Source organism: Symphalangus syndactylus, chromosome X (assembly GCF_028878055.3).
Source record: "Symphalangus syndactylus isolate Jambi chromosome X, NHGRI_mSymSyn1-v2.1_pri, whole genome shotgun sequence".
Lineage (NCBI taxonomy): Eukaryota > Metazoa > Chordata > Mammalia > Primates > Hylobatidae > Symphalangus > Symphalangus syndactylus.
In genome coordinates this window covers 92,194,262-92,214,977 of record NC_072447.2, presented here as the reverse complement: position 1 = coordinate 92,214,977, position 20,716 = coordinate 92,194,262, and the positions used below count along the sequence as shown (strand labels likewise).

The 20,716-nt window shown below is 37.8% G+C and overlaps 1 protein-coding gene across 1 annotated transcript in view; it reads right to left on the bottom strand.

The window, feature by feature from the left end:
• The window catches only part of DACH2 (dachshund family transcription factor 2), a 688,870-nt gene that overhangs the window by 192,005 nt on the left and 476,149 nt on the right, over positions 1-20,716 (bottom strand). Inside the window, exon 4 of the mRNA XM_055268433.1 lies at positions 1,694-1,825. Coding sequence (XP_055124408.1) covers positions 1,694-1,825 — 132 coding nt within the window. The remainder of the gene's footprint in view (positions 1-1,693; positions 1,826-20,716) is intronic.

Here is a 20,716-nt window from a genome sequence, read left to right as displayed (position 1 = left end):
AAGAATCTTCAAGGAACTTAAACAAATGTGCAAGCAAAAAACAACCCTGTTCAAATGTGGGCGAAGTACATGAACAGACACTTTTCTAAAGAAGACATACATGTGACCAAGAAGCATATGAAAAAAGCTCAACACCATTGATTATTAGAAAAATGCAAATCAAAACCACAATAAGATACCATCTCACACCAGTCAGAATGGCTATTACTATGAAGTCAAAAAATAAGAGATTCTGGCAAGGCTGTAGAGAAAGGGGAATGTTTATACATTGCTGATGGAAGTATAAATTAGTTCAACCATTAGGGAAAGCAGTATGGTGATTCCTCAAAGAACTAAAAACAGAAGTACTATTTGACCCAACCTTCCCACTACTGGGTATACACCCAAAGGAATATAAATTGTTCTACCATGAAGACACACATGCACATATGTTCGTTGCAGCACTATTCACAATAGCAAAGACATGGAATCAACCTGAATGTCCATCAATGAGAGAGTGGATAAAGAAAATGTGGGAAATGTGCACCATGGAATACTATGCAGCAATAAAAAACAATGAGATAATTTCCTTTGCAGGAACATGGATGGAGTGAGGCCACTATCCATAGCAAACTAATGCAGGAACATAAAATCAAATACTGCATGTTCTCACTTATAAGTGGGAGCTAAATGATGAGAACATATGAACACAAAAAAAGGGAACAACAGGCACTGGGGCCTACTTGAGGGAGAAGGGTGGGAGGAGGGAGAAGTTCAGAAAAGAAATAAAACTGTCAGGTACTATCTTTAGTACCCAAGTGGCAAAATAATCAGTATGTACACCAAACACCCAAAGCATGTATTTACCTATTTAACAAACCTGAACATGTACTCCTAAACCTAAAATAAAATTAAATATTTCTTAAATCTTTCCTTTATTTATGTGTCCATCCTTCCATCATCCATTGATCCATCCATTTATCCATCCATCCATCTTTCCATCCATCCATCCATCCATCCATCCATCCATCCATCCATCCATTCATGTATGTTGATAGTTATAATCCCACCTACCTTCCAAAGGGATCTGAGGGGTCTTATGATCAAGGCCAAGGTACAATGATCACGGGGTAAAAGAAAGAAACAAGTAACATGAGAGGAGAGGACTTTCCACTCTACAAGTCACCTCTGTTTTCTTTTCCTTTCATCCATCTTTTCTTCTTTGCCTGCTCCCTGTTCTACTTCCTTTCATTAGTCCCTGTTGATAATGCCTGCAGTCAGCCAGCACTTTCCTTTAGCTAAGGAAGTGGTACTCCAGCTGAAAAGACTTCAGCCCAGCCAACCTGGACTGTCAGCATTGCCTTTCAGTGGTAAACTATTTAGAAGAGGATGGAGTAAGAAACCTGGGGTGATGCTGGAGTGGACCAGTCTTTGTCAGGCAGAGAGCACAATGGCTAGCACTATAGGAATTATAATACAATTCTACCACAGCAAAATGGTGAAGATAACTAAATGCTTCCAAAATGAGATTATGACTTGTAACTGTTTTCTAATTCCGGTGTACAAATGTTAGCAATAGAGCTAAGCATCCCTCTTGAGTATCTTTATAACCAAAGTAGACGTATTATTCTCTCCTCCATCCTCATCCCACCTCTCTCCTGCCCCACAATAAAACAGTAAGAGTCACCTGTCTGGAATTCCGGAAGACACTCACCTGTGTTAGAATTAAGATCATCAGGCTCTGATTCAGTCCCATTTTGGCTTCCATTTCCCTGAAGAGTGTTCATAGCCATAAGCTTCATCTTCTGCAGTTTCATTGCCTCAGCCATTGCTGCAGCTGTTATACCTAAAAGCAGAATTATTCCATTCCATTTATTTATTTATATTAATAATTTCAACTTTTATTTCAGATTTGGGGGTACAAGTGCAGGTTTTTCACATGAAAATATTGCATGATACTGAGGTTTGAGCTATGGATGATCCTTTGTAAAATGGGGATCATTTCTTAATGTAATTGAAAGCTGGATAAATTTATTTAACAGAGCTATGCTACATAGCACAAACCAAAATTGACTTGTATTTGTTAATATTTTTAACAATGTAACTTTCAGTTCTTATAATTCCTTCATGCTACAATGAATAGTTTATAAATTTAAAAAATATATATTAAATATGTATCTGATCCCCAATTTGAAACACAAATAAAACAAAGATAGTAAAATGCAAATTCTTGCTAATGTCTTCTTTTGTCTGCTAAGAGTTTTGGACAGTTATTTTGGACAGAACTCACTATGTAGTAAATTCCATCTAAAACAACTTGTCAGTGGGAGCACTCTGAAATTCTAAAAGAAACCCCTTTGAGTGTGTATCCTCATTAGTGCATATCTAAAGGAACCCTTTTCTAGTGCATATCCTTGCTGGCACTTTTATAAAGGATAGGCTGCCTAGCCTATGAGGATCGGCTTAGCAGGGAGGGGGAGAAGAAGGAAAAGACTTCAGGTATTCTTTCTACCTTTTGATCTGCCTCATACTTATATACCAAGGGACCAAATGAATGAAAACATGGCATGCCACCTATATAGCCAGCATCTGTAGTATAGTTAGAATCTTTTGTATTAATAAAAGTCAGATATTAAAATAAAGCTCTCAGCATAATGGTATAAAGAGGTGGGGTGTGGGGGAATGGCCATAGATTAAAAAGTGAATATGTAAGTTTGAAATTATTTCTCCTAGGAAGTCTATATCAGACAGCAACACAACCATATATAAGGAAACAAGTACTAAAAGTACCAGAACAATCCATACTCCAACGATGTCCTCCAAAAAGTCTAATGAATTCAACTTAATTATTTTTAGACAATGTCCCTAATCATCTACCAGTACACTGTTACCATGAGCCAAAAAGAAAAATCTGGTAGATTTTGAAGGATTATTTCAGAATTCAGTAAAATTCATCCTACCATAAAAATGTGATTCAAGGAAAAGAAGGCAAATAATGGTTTTTCAAAAAAAATAAATAAATAACTGTCATTAGAAGATCCTGATTCTAAGAGGTAAGGTGAATCCTTATCACATATGTAAGCTGAGGTAAATACAGCCTAAACCATCTAACTGTGTGTTTGGTAGAATAACTAAGGTTCTATTTTGCCATTCTGTACTCCTTATGATGCATAGAAAACTCGCAATGAAGCAAACTTTTCATCACATTAGATTGTGTCTAAATCATGGCAAAGAAAAAATCTGAAGGGAAATTTCCTTAGTATCTAAAGTGATGATATACATTTCTACATTATCTTGACGGCCCAAGAGATTTTCTTGCCGTATCTAGTTTAGCTTTATAAAATTCCAGTCCCCCAAATAACCCATTCAGCTCCCAAAGGGTATGCCTAGACAGAAAATATGATGGCAATGATTTAAACAAATGGACCTTGCTTAGGACCGCCATGACTGAGTGCCTCATAATCAAAACTGTACCAAAAAGTTTCCAGAATTTACACGGGCTCCTCAGAACTGAATCCTGGCTATGATAATTACTGAATTAATAGGTATTTTATTATTTGTAGGGTAAATAATGGATTTCAGTGAACAATATTTGAAATCCATTATTTCATATGAAAGCTAAATGTATACAAATATCTAAACCCTCTCACAGGTAAAGAAAATTCATGGTAAAATGTTTGTCTCCTATGATGATATTAAGAGAATTAATGAGCCAGATTCCCCACATATTTTTAATTCATACAAAAGATTTAGGAGCTAGTTTAATTCTTCAGTTTGCAGATGAGGAAACTGAGTCTCAGACTGAACCATTATAGGTCGGTTATTTAGGTGAAGATATGGAGCAGAAGTCCAAGTTTCCTGATGGAACCTAGATGTATTTGTTAAAGTCCTAAAGCAGCTCACAGGTGAGTTAAAAAAAATCTCTAAAGGATAACATCCCCTTACCACATATGGTCATGCATTTTTTTGTTGTCTTTTATATAGCTCCTTACACTTGATTCAAAGTTTAGAGGTATAGCCTATATAACATACATTTTGTATTGCCTTATGGTGCAGAAAAAATTTATTATTTGATTTTTTATTTTATTTTTAAAAAGCTACTTTACAGAGGTACAATTGAGATACAAAAATCTGTACATATATAATGTATACAAATTGATGAGCTTGGAGCTAAGTATATACCCATGAGACCATCACCATAATTTATACCATAATTGACTTTAAGCTTATGAAACTCTTAAATCCTATTTGTTTAGTCTTCAGTACAGCACCTGAATACCTGTGTCTTCAGATAAAACTATAGTCAAGGATAGGAAAGCAGTGGAAAAGATGTTTTGGTTCATATGAATTTTTCATAGCAATTTGGCCTTTTATTCAACTGTTCAATTAAATTCTTATCCTCAGGAAGCTTCTCAGTGTAACACTAACAGATTTAAAATAGCAGTTTAGCACCTGGCCACAAGTTCTCAAAATGCAGGTCTGGAATGATACATAAAAAGGGCAATACATAAAGCTGATTCAGGAGTTACTTAGTTAAATTTTACTTGGGAACCAAAATTTCAACTTGCATCGGACAACTAGAAAATAGTAAGTTAAATGAAAATGAAAAGATGCATTTAAAAGTGAAAGTGCTACAATATAGGTAAAAAGCCACACATATACCTAGAAGTATAAAAGTTGTCCTTTTCAGTCACTGAATCTGAAAATAACACATTTACATTACGTTCAAATTACATATATTTAAATGATTGAAATTGGTTTGGAAAGGCAGAGATTCAATGTTGCTGGGAAAACATTCACATTTTGCACTTACTGATAACTGAGCATTTACTTCTGTATCCTCAATGCCTTCTACTCTTGTTCACTTAATTTCATTATCGCCTCAGTGTCTAGTCACTGTTAATTATTGACCAAGTCATAATGTATAGCCCTTATGGTACTCTACACTCTTCTTTTTATAATTTAAACATATTTATTAAGTTATTTGATTTGTTATTTTCTTTTTTAAAAGCTACTTTACTGAGGTATGATTCAGATACAAAAAGCTGTAAATATATAATGCATAAACTTGATGAGTTTGGACATACGTGTATATATCCATGAGACCATTACCATAGTCTATACCATAAACCTCCATAAGTTTCTGCCTGTCCACTTTACTTATTATTGTTGTTGTGTGACAAAAAATGTAACGTAAGACCTACCCTCTTAGCAAAGTTTTAAGTATACAATACAGTATTGTTAACTATAGACACTATGCTATACAGTAGATCTCTAGGAATTATTTATTTTGTACATCTGAAACTTTGCTCATCTCAACTAATAGTACCCTGTTTCCTCTTCTCCTCAGTGCACGGCAACCACCATTCTAATCTCTGCTTCCATGAGTTCAACTATTTTAGATTTGTCATATAAGTGGTGTCATGGTGTTTGTCCCTCTGTCTGGCTTATTTCATTTAGCATATCATGCTCCAGCTTTATTCATGTTGTCACAAATGGCAAGATTTCATTCTTTTTGAAAGCTGAATAAAACTCCATTGTATATAATATATAAATACCAGGTTTTTTAAATCCATTCATCCATTGTTGGTCATTTAGGTTTTTTAATATATTGGCTATTGTTAATAAAGCAGCAATGAACATGGGAGTGCAGATATTTCTTTAAGATTCTGATTTTACCTCTTATATATATTCAGAAGTGGGATTGTTGGATGGTATGATAGTTCTATTTTTAATTTTTTGAGAAACCAACATACTGTTTTCCATACTGGCTAAACCAGTTTACATTCTCACCAATATTGTGCAGACGTTCTCTTAATCCACATTTTCACCAACATTTCTTGCATTTTTTTTATTTTTATTTATTATTATTATTATTATACTTTAAGTTTTAGGGTACCTGTGCACAATGTGCAGGTTTGTTACATATGTATCCATGTGCCATGTTGTTGTGCTGCACCCATTAACTCGTCATTTAGCATTAGGTATATCTCCTAATGCTGTCCCTCCCCCCTCTCCCCACCCCACAACAGTCCCCGGAGTGTGATGTTCCCCTTCCTGTGTCCATGTGTTCTCATTGTTCAATTCCCACCTATGAGTGAGAACATGCGGTGTTTGGTTTTTTGTCCTTGCGATAGTTTACTGAGAATGATGGTTTCCAGTTTCATCCATGTCCCTACAAAGGACATGAACTCATCATTTTTTATGGCTGCACAGTATTCCATGGTGTATATGTGCCACATTTTCTTAATCCAGTCTATCATTGTTGGACATTTGGGTTGGTTCCAAGTCTTTGCTATTGTGAATAGTGCCGCAATAAACATACGTGTGCATGTGTCTTTATAGCAGCATGATTTATAGTCCTTTGGGTATATACCCAGTAATGGGATGGCTGGGTCAAATGGTATTTCTAGTTCTAGATCCCTGAGGAATCGCCACACTGACTTCCACAATGGTTGAACTAGTTTACAGTCCCACCAACAGTGTAAAAGTGTTCCTATTTCTCCACATCCTCTCCAGCACCTGTTGTTTCCTGACTTTTTAATGATTGCCATTCTAACTGGTATGAGATGGTATCTCATTGTGGTTTTGATTTGCATTTCTCTGATGGCCAGTGATGATGAGCATTTTTTCATGTGCTTTTTGGCTGCATAAATGTCTTCTTTTGAGAAGTGTCTGTTCATGTCCTTGGCCCACTTTTTGATGGGGTTGTTTGTTTTCTTCTTGTAAATTTGTTTGAGTTCACTGTAGATTCTGGATATTAGCCCTTTGTCAGATGAGTAGGTTGCAAAAATTTTCTCCCATTCTGTAGGTTGCCTGTTCACTCTGATGGTAGTTTCTTTTGCTGTGCAGAAGCTCTTTAGTTTAATTACATCCCATTTGTCAATTTTGGCTTTTGTTGCCATTGCTTGTAATGTTTTAGACATGAAGTCCTTGCCCATGCCTATGTCCTGAATGGTATTGCCTAGGTTTTCTTCTAGGGTTTTTATGGTTTTAGGTCTAACATGTAAGTCTTTAATCCATCTTGAATTAATTTTTGTATAAGGTGTAAGGAAGGGATCCAGTTTCAGCTTTCTACATATGGCTAGCCAGTTTTCCCAGCACCATTTATTAAATAGGAAATCCTTTCCCCATCTCTTGTTTTTGTCAGGTTTGTCAAAGATCAGATAGTTGTAAATATGCGGCATTATTTCTGAGGGCTCTGTTCTGTTCCATTGACCTATGTCTCTGTTTTGGTACCAGTACCATGCTGTTTTGGTTACTGTAGCCTTGTAGTATAGTTTGAAGTCAGGTAGCATGATGCCTCCAGCTTTGTTCTTTTGGCTTAGGATTGACTTGGCAATGCAGGTTCCTTTTTGGTTCCATATGAACTTTAAAGTAGTTTTTTCCAGTTCTGTGAAGAAAGTCCTTGGTAGCTTGATGGGGATGGCATTGAATCTATAAATGACCTTGGGCAGTATGGCCATTTTCACGATATTGATTCTTCCAACCCATGAGCATGGAATGTTCTTCCATTTGTTTGTATCCTCTTTTATTTCACTGAGCAGTGGTTTGTAGTTCTCCTAGAAGAGGTCCTTCACGTCCCTTGTAAATTGGATTCCTAGGTATTTTATTCTCTTTGCAGCAATTGTGAATGGGAGTTCACTCATGATTTGGCTGTTTGTCTGTTATTGGTGTACAAGAATGCTTGTGATTTTTGTACATTGATTTTGTATCCTGAGACTTTGCTGAAGTTGCTTATCAGCTTGAGGAGATTTTGGGTTGAGATAATGGGGTTTTCTAGATATACAATCATGTCATCTGCAAACAGGGACAGTTTGACTTTCTCTTTTCCTAATTGAATACCCTTTATTTCCTTCTCCTGCCTAATTGCCCTGGCCAGAACTTCCCACACTATGTTGAATAGGAGTGGTGAGAGAGGACATCCCTGTCTTGTGCCAGTTTTCAGAGGAAATGATTCCAGTTTTTGCCCATTCAGTATGATATTGGCTGTGGGTTTGTCATAGATAGCTCTTATTATTTTGAGATACGTCCCATCAATACCTAATTTATTGAGAGTTTTTAGCATGAAGCGTTGTTGAATTTTGTCAAAGGCCTTTTCTGCATCTATTGAGATAATCATGTGGTTTTTGTCTTTGGTTCTGTTTATATGCTGGATTACATTTATTGATTTGGGTATGTTGAACCAGCCTTGCATCCCAGGGATGAAGCCCACTTGATCATGGTGGATAAGCTTTTTGATGTGCTGCTGGATTTGGTTTGCCAGTATTTTATTGAGGATTTTTGCATCAATGTTCATCAAGGATATTGGTCTGAAATTCTCTTTTTTGGTTGTGTCTCTGCCAGGCTTTGGTATCTATTTTTTTTAAAATAACAGTCCTATTAACAAGTGTGAGGTGATATTTCATTATGGTTTTGATTTACATTTCCCTGATGATTACTGATGTTGAACGTGTTTTTTATATACCTGTTGGTCATTTGTATGTCTTATTTCAAGAAAAAAAAATATTTTCAGCTCCGTTGCCTATATATTTATTTATTTAAATATATTTAGGATGTACAAGTGTCAGTTTCATACATCCATATGTTGCATAGAGATAAGGTCTGGGCTTTTGGTGTTTATTTTTTTGTTATGGAGTTGCAGGATATCCTTATATATTTTGTATACTAACCTTTGTTATATATATGATTTGAAAATATATTCTCCCATTCTGTAGGTTGCCCTTTCACTCTTTTGATTGCTTTCTTTGCTGTGTAGAAGCTTTTTAGTTTGATATAGTACCACTTCATGTTTGCTTGTGTTACCCATGCTTTTGGTGTCATATCCAAGAAATCATTGCCAAGACCAATGTCAAAAAATTTTTTCCCTATATTTCCTTCTATCAGTTTTGTCATGTCAGGTCTTATATTTAACTCCATTTTTTAAAATAAAAGTATATATTTAAAGAGTACCAGTGCAGTTTTATGGAATATCGTGTATTGGTGAACTCTGAATTTTTAGCGTAACAATCATCCGAACAGTTTGTATCATACCCATTGAGTAATTTCTCAACCCTCACCCCCTACCTTCCCTCCCACCCTTCTGAATCTCCAATGACTATTACTTTCCACTCTATGCACACGTATACATGTCATTTAGCTCCCACTTATAAGTGAGAACATGCAGTGTTTGAATTTTCATTTCTGACTTGTTGCACTTAAAATAATGGCCTCCAGTCCTACGCATGTTGCTGCAAAAGACACGTCATTCTTTCTTACAGCTAAATAGTATCCCATGGTGTATGTGTATACCATATTTTATTTCTTTTTTAAACTTTTTATTTCAGGCTTGGGGGTACATGAGAAAGTCTGTGACATACATAAACATACGTCACGGGGGTTTGTTGTACATATTATTACATCACCCAGGTATTAATCGCAGTACCCAATAGTTATCTTTTTTGCTCATATCCTCCACCACCCTCTCCCCTAAAGTAGACTCCAGTGTCTGCTATTCCCTTCTTTGTGTTCATAAGATCCTATCATTTAGCTCTCACTTAGAAGTGAAAACATGCAGTATTTGGTTTTCTGTTCCTGCCTTAATTTGTTAAGGATGATAGCCTCCAGTTTCATCCACGTTCCCCAAAAAGGCATGATCTTGTTCCTCTTTACAGCTGCATAATATTCCATAGGGTATATGTACCACATTTTCTTTATCCAGTCTGTCACTGATGGACATTTAGGTTGATTCCATGTCTTTAGTATTGTGAACAGTGCTGCAATGAACATTTGCATGCATGTGCCTTTCTGGTAGAATGCTTTATATTCTTCTAGGTATATACCCAGTAATAGCATTGCTGGGTCAAGTGGTAGTTTTGCTTTTAGCTCTTTGAGGAATCCCCATACTGCTTTCTACAAAGATTGAACTAATTCACACTCCCATCAACAGTGTATAAGTGTTCCCTCTTCTTTGTAACCTTGCCAGCATATGTTAATTTTTTTCGTTTTCATGATACCCATTTTGATTTGCATTTTAATTTTGATTTGCATTTCTATAATGATCAGTGATATAGAGTTGCTTTTTCATATGCTTGTTCGCTGCATGAATGTCTTCTTTTGAAAAGTGTCTGTTCATGTCCTTTGCCTACTTTTTAGAGGGGTCTTTTTATCTTGTAAATTTGTTTAAGTCCCTCATAGATGCTGGATATTAGAATTTTGTCAGATGCATAGTTTGCAAATATTTTCTCCTATTCTGTAAGTTGTCTGTTTACTCTGTTGATAGGTTCTTTTGCTGTGCAGAAGCTTTGAAGTTTAATTCGATCTCATTTGTTAATGTTTGCTTTTGCTGTGCTTGCTTTTGCTGTCTTTCTCATGAAATCTTTGCCCATTCCTAGGTCCAGGATGGTATTGCCTAGGTTGTCTTCCAGGGTTTTTATAGTTTTTGGTTATACATTTAAGTTGTTAATCTATATTAAGTTAATTTTTGTATATGCTTTAAGGAAGGAGTCCAGCTTCAATCTGCTCCATATGGCTAGCCCAGTTATCCCAACACCATTTATGAAATAGGGAGTCTTTTCCCCATTGCTTGTTTTTGTCAGCTATGTCAAAGATCAGATGGTCATAGATATTCACTGTTATTTCTGAACTCTCTATTTTGTTCCATTGGTCTATGCACCTGTTTTTGTACCAGTGCCATACTGTTTTGGTCACTGTAGCCTTGTAGTATAGTTTGAAGTCAGGTAATGTGATTTCTCCAGCTTTGTTCTTTTTGCTTAGAATTTCCTTGGCTATTCCAGCTCTTTTTTGTTCCATATAAATTTATTTTTTTCTAGTTCTGTGAAGAATGTTGTTGGTAGTTTGATAGGAATAGTGTTAAATTTGTACATTGCTTTGGGCAGTCTAGCCATTTTAATTATGTTGATTCTTCCTATCCACAAGCAAGGAATGTTTTTCTATCCATTTGCATCTTCTCTGATTTATTTGAGCAGTGTTTTGTAATTCTCATTGCAGAGATCTTTCACCTCCCTAGTTAGCTGTATTCCTAGGTATTTTAATTTCTTGTGACAATTATAAGTGGGATTGTCTTTCTGATTTGGCTCTCAGTTTGGCTGCTGTTGGTGTATAGGAACACTAGTAATTTTTGTACATTGATTTTGTATCCTGCAACTTTGCTGAAGTTGTGTGTCAGCTGAAGGGGCTTTGGGGCCGAAACTATGGGGTTTTCTAGATATAGAATCATATCGTCCACAAACAGATATCGTTTGACTTCCTCTCTTCCTATTCAGATGCCCTTTTTTCTTTCCTTTGCCTGATTGCTCTGGCTAGGACTTCCAATACTATGTTGAATAGATGTGATGAAAGAGGGCATCCTTGTCTTGTTCCAGTTTTCAAGGAGAATGCTTCCAGCTTTTGCACGTTCAGTATAATGTTTACTATGGGTTTGTCATAGAAGGTTCTTATTATTTCGAGGTATGTTCCTTCAAAACCTACTTCATTGAGAGTTCTTAACATGCGGAGGTGTTGAATTTTATCAAAAACCTTTTCTACATCTATAGAGATAATCATTTGGTTTTTGTCTTTAGTTCCATTTATGTGATGAATCACATTTATTGATTTTTGTATGTTGAACCAAACTTGCATCCTGGGGATGAAGCCTACTTGATTATGGTGGATTAGCTTTTTGATGTGTTGCAAGATTTGGTTTGCAAATATTTTTGTGGAGGTTTTTTTTGCATCAATATTCATCAAGGATATTCACCTGAAGTTTTCTTTTTTTGTTGTGTGTCTGCCAGGTTTTGGTTTCAGGATGATGATGGTCTCTTAGAATAAGTTGGGGAGGAGTCCCTCCTCTTCAGTTGTTTGAAACAATTTCAGTAGAAATTGTATGAGCTCTTCTTTGTACATCTGGTAGAATGTGGCTGTGATTCCATCAGGTCCTGGGCTTTTTTTGGTTGGTAGGCTTATTACTGATGCAATTTCAGAGCTCGTTATTGATCTGTTCTGGGAATCCATTTCTTCCAGGCTCAGTCTTGGGAGGTTGTATGTGTCGAGGAATTTATCCATATCTTCTAGGTTTTCTAGTTTGTGTGTGTAGAAGTGTTTGTAGTAGCTTCTGATGGTTGTTTTGATTTCTGTGGGGTCAGTAGTATAATTCCCTTCCTCATTTCTAATTGTGTTTATTTGGATCTTCTCTCTTTCTTTCTTAATTAGTCTAGCTAGTGGCCTATTTTATTTTATTTTATTTTTTTAAAAAATTCCTGGATTCACTGATCTTTTGAATGGCTTTTATGGGCCTCAGTTTCCTTCAGTTCAGCTCTGATTTTTGTCATTTCTCATCTTCTGCTAGGTTTGGGGTTGATCAGTTCTTGCTTCTCTAATTCATTCTGTTTTGAAATTAGATTGTTAATTTGAAATCTTCCTAACTTTTTTATATGGGCATTTAGTGCTATGAATTTCCCTCTTAACACTGCCTTCTACGTGTCCCAGAGATTCTGGTATGTTGCATCTTTGTTCTCATTATTTTTAAAGAACTTATTGATTTCTGCCTTAATTTCATTATTTACCCCAAATCTTTCAGGAGTATGTTGTTTAATTTTCATATAATTGTTTTTTTAGAGATTTTCATTGTGTTGATTTCTATTTTTATTGAGCTGTGGTATGAAAATGTGTTTGGAATGATTTTGGTTCTTTTCCGTTTGTTGGGGATTGTTTTATGTTCAATTATTTAGTTGATTTTAGAGTATGTGCCATGTAGCAATGAGAAGAATGAATATTCTGTTGTTCTAGGGTGAAGAATTCTGTGAAGGTCTATCATCCATTTGGTCCAATGCTGAGTTTATGTCCTCAATATCTTTGTTCATTTTCTTCCTCAATGATCTATCTAACGCTGTTAGTGGAGTGTTGAAGTCTCCCACTCTTATTTTGTGGGAGTCTATGTCTCTTTGTATGTCTCTAAGAGCTTGCTTTCTGAATCTAGATGTTTCTGTGTTGGGTGCATATATATTTAGGATAGTTAGCTCTTCTTGTTGAATTGAACACTTTACCATTATGTCATGCTCTCCATTGTCTTTTTTTATCTTTATTGGTTGGAAATCTGTTTTTCTGAAATTAGAGTTGCAACTCCTGTTTTTTCTGTTTTCCATTTGCTTGATAGATTTTTCTACATCCCTTTATTTTGAGCCTATGAGTGTCATGACATGTGAGGTCGATCTTTTGAAGACAGAATACTATGGGGTCTTGCTTTTTTATCCAGCTTATCACTATGTAGCTTTTAAGTGGGGCATTTAGCCCATTTACATTCAAGGTTAGTATTGATATGTGTGGATTTGATATTGTCTTATGCTATTAGCTGGTAACTATGTTGGCTTGTTTGTGTGATTGCTTTACAGTGACACTGGTCTGTGTGTTTAAGTGTGTTTTTGTCTTAGCTGGTAGTGATCTTTCCTTTCTATATTTAGTGGTCCTTTCAAGATCCCTTGCAAGACACTTCTAGTGGTAATAAAGTCCCTCAAAATTTGCTTATCTGAAGAGGATCTTATTTCTCCTTCACTTAGGAAGCTACATTTGGCTGGATATGAAATTATTTGTTGGAGATTTTTTTTCTTTAAGAATGTTGAATAAATATAGGCCCCCAATCTCTTAAGACTTGTAGGATTTCAGTTGAGAGGTCTGCTGTTAGCCTGATGGGAATCCCTTTGTAGATTACCCGACCTTTCTCCTCGGGTGTGTTGAACATTCCTTCTTTCATTTCAATCTTGGAAAATCAGATGGTTATGTGTCTTGGGGAGTATCTTCTTGTGTCGGATCTTGCAGGAGTTCTCTGTATTTGCTGAATTTGACTGTTGGCCTCTTGAGCAAGGTTGAGAAGTTTTCATGAACAATCTTCTAAAATATATTTTCCAAGTTGTTTGCTTCTCCCCCTCCCTTGCAGGGGTGCCATTGATTCGTAGATTTTGCCTCTTTACACAATCCCATATTTCCTGGAGATTCTTGTCATTCATTTTTATTTTTTTATTTATTTTTGTCTGACTGTCCTATTTCAGAGAACCAGTCTTCAAGTTCCAAGACTCTTTTATCAACTTGGTTTATTCTGCTGCTAACACTTGTGACTGCATTGTGAAATTCTTCTATTGTGTTATTCAGCTCTGCCAGACACGTTAGGTTCTTCTTTACACTGACTGTTTTGTCCTTCAGCTCCTGTATCACTTTATTGTGATTCATATTTTCCTGGGATCGGGTTTTGCCATCCTCCTAAATCCCAATGATCTTTGTTCCTATCCATATTCTGAATTCTATTTCTGTTATTCCAGGCAGTTTTGCCTGGTTCAGAACTCTTGTTGGAGGGCTGGTGTGATCATTTGGAGAATATATGACACTCTGGCCATTTTAGTTATTAGAGTTCTTAGGCTGGTTCTTTCTCATCTCTGTGTGTGATTGTTCCTTTAATTGCAGTGTAAATTGAATACAGTCAATAGACTTCTTTTTTGGATGTTTTCACTGGGCCAAGTCTTTGTGTAGAGTCTTTATTTGAAACTGACTTTTTGTCTCTGGTTTCAGATGGGGAAATGTTAGTAAAGCATTGTTGGGGTTGAAGCTTTGGGATGTGATCCAGCAGGTGACACTTAGCCTTATTGGTCAGTTGGTAGACCCTTGATTGGTTGTGTGGCTCCCCTATGTTTCCTCACAGTTGCAGCAGTGTTCCCTCTCGTGCTCTGAAAGGGTGGCTTCCTCTCCCCGTTGAGTGCTTGCTGTAGTTCATGACTTGGTACTCCTTAGCTGCCCACTGCAGTTCCTAGGCGATCTCAGTGTTTATGTTCCTTCCCCAGCTCAGAGGCAGCAGATGAAGAGATCTTAGTGGTTGTGGCCAAGAGTTATTTTGCTTGATTCTTGGGGGATCTACCGCAGAGAGAGATGCAGGTGTAAGCAATCACTCCATCCAGTCAGCCCAAGAGAGAACGTTTGTGCTTTGGGCCCAAGCCAGGGGTTTACTGTCTGGTTATGAACCATGAGAGGTGTGTGGGGCATGGGGGAGACTGACTGGCCTCTCCTTGTGTCAACTGTAGCTTGTTGGAGATGTGGATAAAGCACCTACGGTCTTTGCTTCTTCATTAGTCTGGGGGTGGCAAGGACAGTTCCACAGCAGCAGCAGAGAGGCTTTCAGTTGCCCTTGGAGGCTCTGTCCAGGGAGTTGCTGAGTTTGTACTGGCTCAATAGCTCTGGCGGGGGGTGGCTGGAAGCACAGGCTGGAGGGCCTGCCGGATGAGGAGATATGGGAACAGGCACCCATGTAACAATCTGGCCACTTTTCCTTAGGGCTGCTGCAGTATGCTTGGGGCCCGCTCCAGTCCCTAGTCACCTGGGATTTTCCAGAACCCAGAGGTGTCATCAGTGAAGGATGCAAAACAGCAAAGATGGTAGCCTGTCCCTCCCTCTGGGAGATTTATCCCAGGGAGGTACAAACCTGTTGCTGTTCCAAAAGCACCTGTAGGAAGTGGCTGGAGACCCTAGTTGGGAGGTCTCTCTCAGTGAGGAGAAATAGGATCAGGCACCCACTTAAAGCAGCAGTCTGACCATGTTTTGGTAGATCAGCTGTGCTATGCTTGGGGATCCCTTCTGCCCTGGGTCAGCTCAGAATCTTCAAAGCCTGATGGCTGGAACTACTAAGGTGCCCAGTAGCAAAGATGGTGGCCTGCCCCTCCACCAAGGAGCTCCTTCTTAGGGAGGTACAGTGCCACTACTGGTAGCTGGCTGGAATTCCAAACCAGTGGGTCTTATATTGTGATGTGCCTTGGAAGTGGGGCCTGCAGGCTGTTGCTGCTCAGCCCCCTGGATTCAGCCTCTTTCCTAGGGGTATGTACCATAGTCTAACCTCCCACTTTGCAGGAGCTGCAGCTACTTTTGCCAGTAAGCCCAAGTATTTAAGACTCCAGGGTCTCCAACACATGCCTGAGCAGCTGCTCAGAGCTCCATGTAGCTCTGTCTGTCAGACTGAAGACTGAAGGCTCTGGTGGAACGAGTTCACAAGGACATCTCCTGACCTGAGTGTTGCAAAGATCTGTGGGAGAAGTGTGGTTTCCCAGGGTCGCTCATTCATTCACCACTTCCTGGGCAAGGCTCCATGTTGCTCCCAGGTGGGGTGTTTTCTGGTCTTTCATTCTCTGTGGGTCAAGTTGTTTCCTGGATCAATTCCAAGGTGAGTACCTGGATGTTACAGTTGAAGATGCTGTGTTTACTGGCAGTTTCTGTTCCTCTCTGTGAGAGCCGCACACACTAGCTGCTTCTACTTGGCCATCTTGGCCACTCATCGCTACCATATTTTCTTTATCCACTCATTCATTGATGGATATTTAGGTTGATTCCATATCTTTGCTATTGTGACTAGTGCTGCAATAAACATATAAGTGTAGGTATATTTTTGATATAATAATTCCTTTTCCTTTTGGTAGATACCCAGTTGTGGGACTGCTGGATTGAATGGTAGTTTTATTTTTAGCTCACTGAGAAATTTCCATACTGTTTCCATATATGTTGTACTAATTTACATACCCACTAACAGTGTATAAGCATTTCCTTTCTCCATATACTCACCAACATTTGTTATCTTTTTTTCCTTTTTAAAAATAGCCAGTCTGACTGGTATAAGATCTCATTATGTTATTAATTTGAATTTATCTGATGAATAGTGACATTAAGCATTTTTTCACATGCTTGTTTGCCATTTGTATGTCTTCTTTTCAAAAATGTCTATTCATGTCCTTTGCCCACTTGTTAATGGGGTCTTTTTTTTATTTGTTGTTGAGTTGTGTAAGTTTCTTATAAATTATGACTATCAATCCCCTGTTGGATGCAGACTTTGCAAGTATTTTCTCCCACTCTGCCAGTGGTCTGTTCACTCTGTAGATTATTTCTTTTTCTGTGCCAAATTTTTTAGTTTAATTCCCATTTGTCTATTTCTGTTTTTATTGTTTGTGCTTTTGAGGACTCAGTCATGAATTAATTGCTTAGACAAATGTCCAGATGAGTTTTTCCTGGGTTTTATTCTGGTATTTTTATAATGTCAGGTGTTACATTTAACTCTTTAATCCATCTGGAGCTAGTTTTTTCATATGGTGAGAGACAGGGATCCAGTTTCATTCTTCTGCATGTGGTAATCCAATGTTCCCAGCACCATTGAAGAGGGTGGCTGTCCGTTCCCCAGTGTGTTTTTGTCGACTTTGTTAAACATCAGTTGGCTGCACATATATGGTTTTATTTCTGGGATCTCTATTCTGTTCCACTGATCTCTGTGTCTGTTTTAACACCAGTTTCTTGTTGTTTTCGTTAGTGTACCTCTAATGTATAATTTGGGATCAGTACTGTGATGCCTCTGCCTTGTTCTTTTTGCTTAGGATTGCTTTGGCTATTCAGTCTCTTTTTTGGTGAATTTTAGGTAAATGACATTGGTATTTTTTAAAATTTAACTTGTACTTTAGGTTTTGGGGTACATGTACAGGTTTAGTATGTAGGTAAATTTGTGTCATGAGGGTTTGTTATACAGATTATTTCATCACTCAGGTACTATGCCTAGTACCCATTAGTTACTTTTCCTGATCTGCTCACTCCTCCCAAGCTCCACTCTCTGGTAGGCCCCAGTATGTGTAGTTTCCCTCTATGCGTCCATGTGTTCTCATCATTTAGCTCCCACTTATAAGTGAGGATATGTGGTATTTGCTTTTCTGCCCCTGCATTAGTTTGCTAAGGATAATGGTCTGCAACTCCATCCACGTTCATACAAAGAACATGATTTTGTTCTGTTTTATGGCTGCATAGTATTCCATGGTGTATATATACCACATTTTCTTTAATCAGTCTACCACTGGTGGAAATTTGGGTTGATTCTGTGTCTCTACCATTGTGAATAGTGCTGTAAATGTCTTTGTGTATAATAATACCATTCCACGGCCGAGTGCGGTGGCTCACGCTTGTAATCCCAGCACTTTGGGAGGCCGAGGCGGGCGGATCACGAGGTCAGGAGATCGAGACCACGGTGAAACCCCGTCTCTACTAAAAATACAAAAAATTAGCCGGGCGTGGTGGCGGGCGCCTGTAGTCCCAGCTACTCGGAGAGGCTGAGGCAGGAGAATGGCGTGAACCCGGGAGGCGGAGCTTGCAGTGAGCCGAGATTGCGCCACTGCACTCCAGCCTGGGCGACAGAGCGAGACTCCGTCTCAAAAAAAAAAAAAAAAAAAAAAAATAATACCATTCCACGCAGGAATCCTCTATTGGCGATTGCTGAGTTGAATAGTATATTTTTTTTAGGTCTTTGAGGAATAGCCACACTGTTTTCCATGATGGTAGAATTATCTTACACACCAACCAACAGTAGTGTTCCTTTTTCTCTGAAAACTAACCAGTATCTGTCATTATTTTTTTTTTTGGCTTTTCAGTAATAGCCATTCTGACTCATGCTAGGTGGTATGTCATTATGGTTTTGATTTGCATTTCTCTAATAATCAGTGATGTTGAGCTTTTTTTCATATGCTTCTTTTGCATGTGTGTCTTCTTTTGAAAAGTGTCTGTTCATGTCCTTTGCCCACTTTTTAATGGGGTTACTCAGTTTTTTTTTTTTTTTTTTGTAAATTTGTTTAAGTTTATTATAGATGCTGGATATTTGAACTTTGTCACAGGTATACTTTGAAAAAATTTTCTCCCATTCTGTAGGTTACGTGTTTACTCTGTTGATACTCTCTTTTGCTGTATAGAAGCTCTTAGTTTGATTAAATCTCCTTTGTCAATTTTTGTTTTTGTTGCAATTGCTTTTGGTGTCTTTGTCATGAAATCTTTGCCCATTCCTTTGTCCAGAATGGTATTGCGTAGGTTGCATTCTAGGGTTTTTATAGTTTGGGGTGTTACATTTAAAACTTTAATCCATATTGAGTTAATTTTTGCGTATGATGTAAGAATGGGGTATAGTGTCAATCTTCTGCATATGGCTAGCCAGTTATCCCAGCATAATTTATTGAATAGGTAGTTCTTTCCCCATTGCTTGTTTTTGTCAGTGTTGTCAAAGATCAGGTAGTTGTAGTCATGTGGCCTTATTTCTGGGCTCTCTATTCAGTTTCATTGGTCTATGTGTCTGTTTTTGTACTAGAAGCATGCTGGGGTTTTTTTTTTTGTTGTTGTTTGTTTATTTTGAGACGGAGTTTCACTCTTGCTGCCCAGGCTGCAATGCAATGGGGTGACCTCAGCTCACTGCAACCTCTGCCTCCAGGGTTCAAGTGATTCTGCTGTCTCAGCTTCCTGAGTAGCTGGGATTACAGGCACCCGCCACTACGCCCAGCTCATTTTTGGTATTTTTAGTAGAGATGGGGTTTCACCACGTTGGCCGGGCTAGTCTCGAACTCCTGACCTCAGGTGATCTGCCTGCCTCAGCCTCACAAAGTGTTGAGATTATAGGCATGAGCCACCGTGCCCAGCCTAGCATGCTGTTTTGGTTAATGCAGCCCTGTAATACAGTTTAAACTCAGGTAGCATGATCCCCCGAGCTTTGTTCCTTTTACTTAAAATTGCTTTAGCTATTTGGGCTGATTTTGGCTCCATATGAATTTTAAAATAGTTTTTTCTGGGTTTGTGAAGAATGTCATTGAAGTTTAAGAGGAATAGCACTGAATCTATCAATTGCTTTGGGAAGTATGACCATTTTAAAAATATTATTTATTTCTATCCATGAGTATGGGATGTTTTTCCATTTGTTTGTGTCATCTCTGATTTCTTTGGGCAGTGTTCAGTAGTTCTTCTTGTAGGGATCTTACACCTCCCTGGTTAGCTGTATTCCTAGGTATTTTATACTTTTTGTGGCAATTGTGAATGAGATTGTGTTCATGATTTGATTCTCAATTTGACTGTTGTTGGTGTATAGGAATGTTAGTATTTTTCGTGCATTGATTTTGTATTTTGAGACTTCACTGAAGATGTTTATTAGCTTAAGGAGCTTTTGGGCCAAGACTATGGGGTTTTCTAGATATAGGATCGTGTCATCTGCAAACAGAGATTGCTTGACTTCCTCTCTTTCTATTGGCATGCAGTTTATTTCTTTATCTTGATTGATTGCTCTATCCAGAACTTCCAATATTATGCTGAATAGGAGTGGTGAGAGAGGGCATTCTTGTCTTGCGCCAGTTTTCAAGGGGAATGCTTCTGGCTTTTAACCATTAAGTATGATGTTGGCTGTGGGTTTGTCATAGATGTCTCTTATTATTTTGAGGTATGCTCCTCCAGTACCTAGTTTGAGAGGTTTTTTTTTTTTTTTAACACTATGGAGTGTTAAATTTTATCCAAAGCCTTTTCTGCATCTATTGAGATAATCATCTGGTTTTGTCATCAGTTCTGTTTATATGATGAGTCACATTTATTGATTTGTGCATGTTGAAGCAACCTTGCATCCCAGGGATAAAGCCTACTTGATTGTGGTAGATAAGCTTTTTGATGTGCTGCAGAATTTGTTTTGCCAGTATTTTGTTGAGGATTTTTGCATCTGATGTTCCTCAAAGGTATTAGCCTGAAGTTTTCTTCTTTCGTTATGTCTCTACCAGGTTTTGGCATCAGGATAATGCTGGCCTTATAGAATAAGTTAGGGAAGAGTCCCTCCTTCTCAGTTTTTTGGGGAATATTTTCAGCGGGCATGGTACCAGCTCTTCTTTTTATATCTAGTGTAATTCAGCTGTGAGACTTTGATATTTTGATAAAGATTGCAGGGAATTTGTAGATTGCTTTGGGCAGT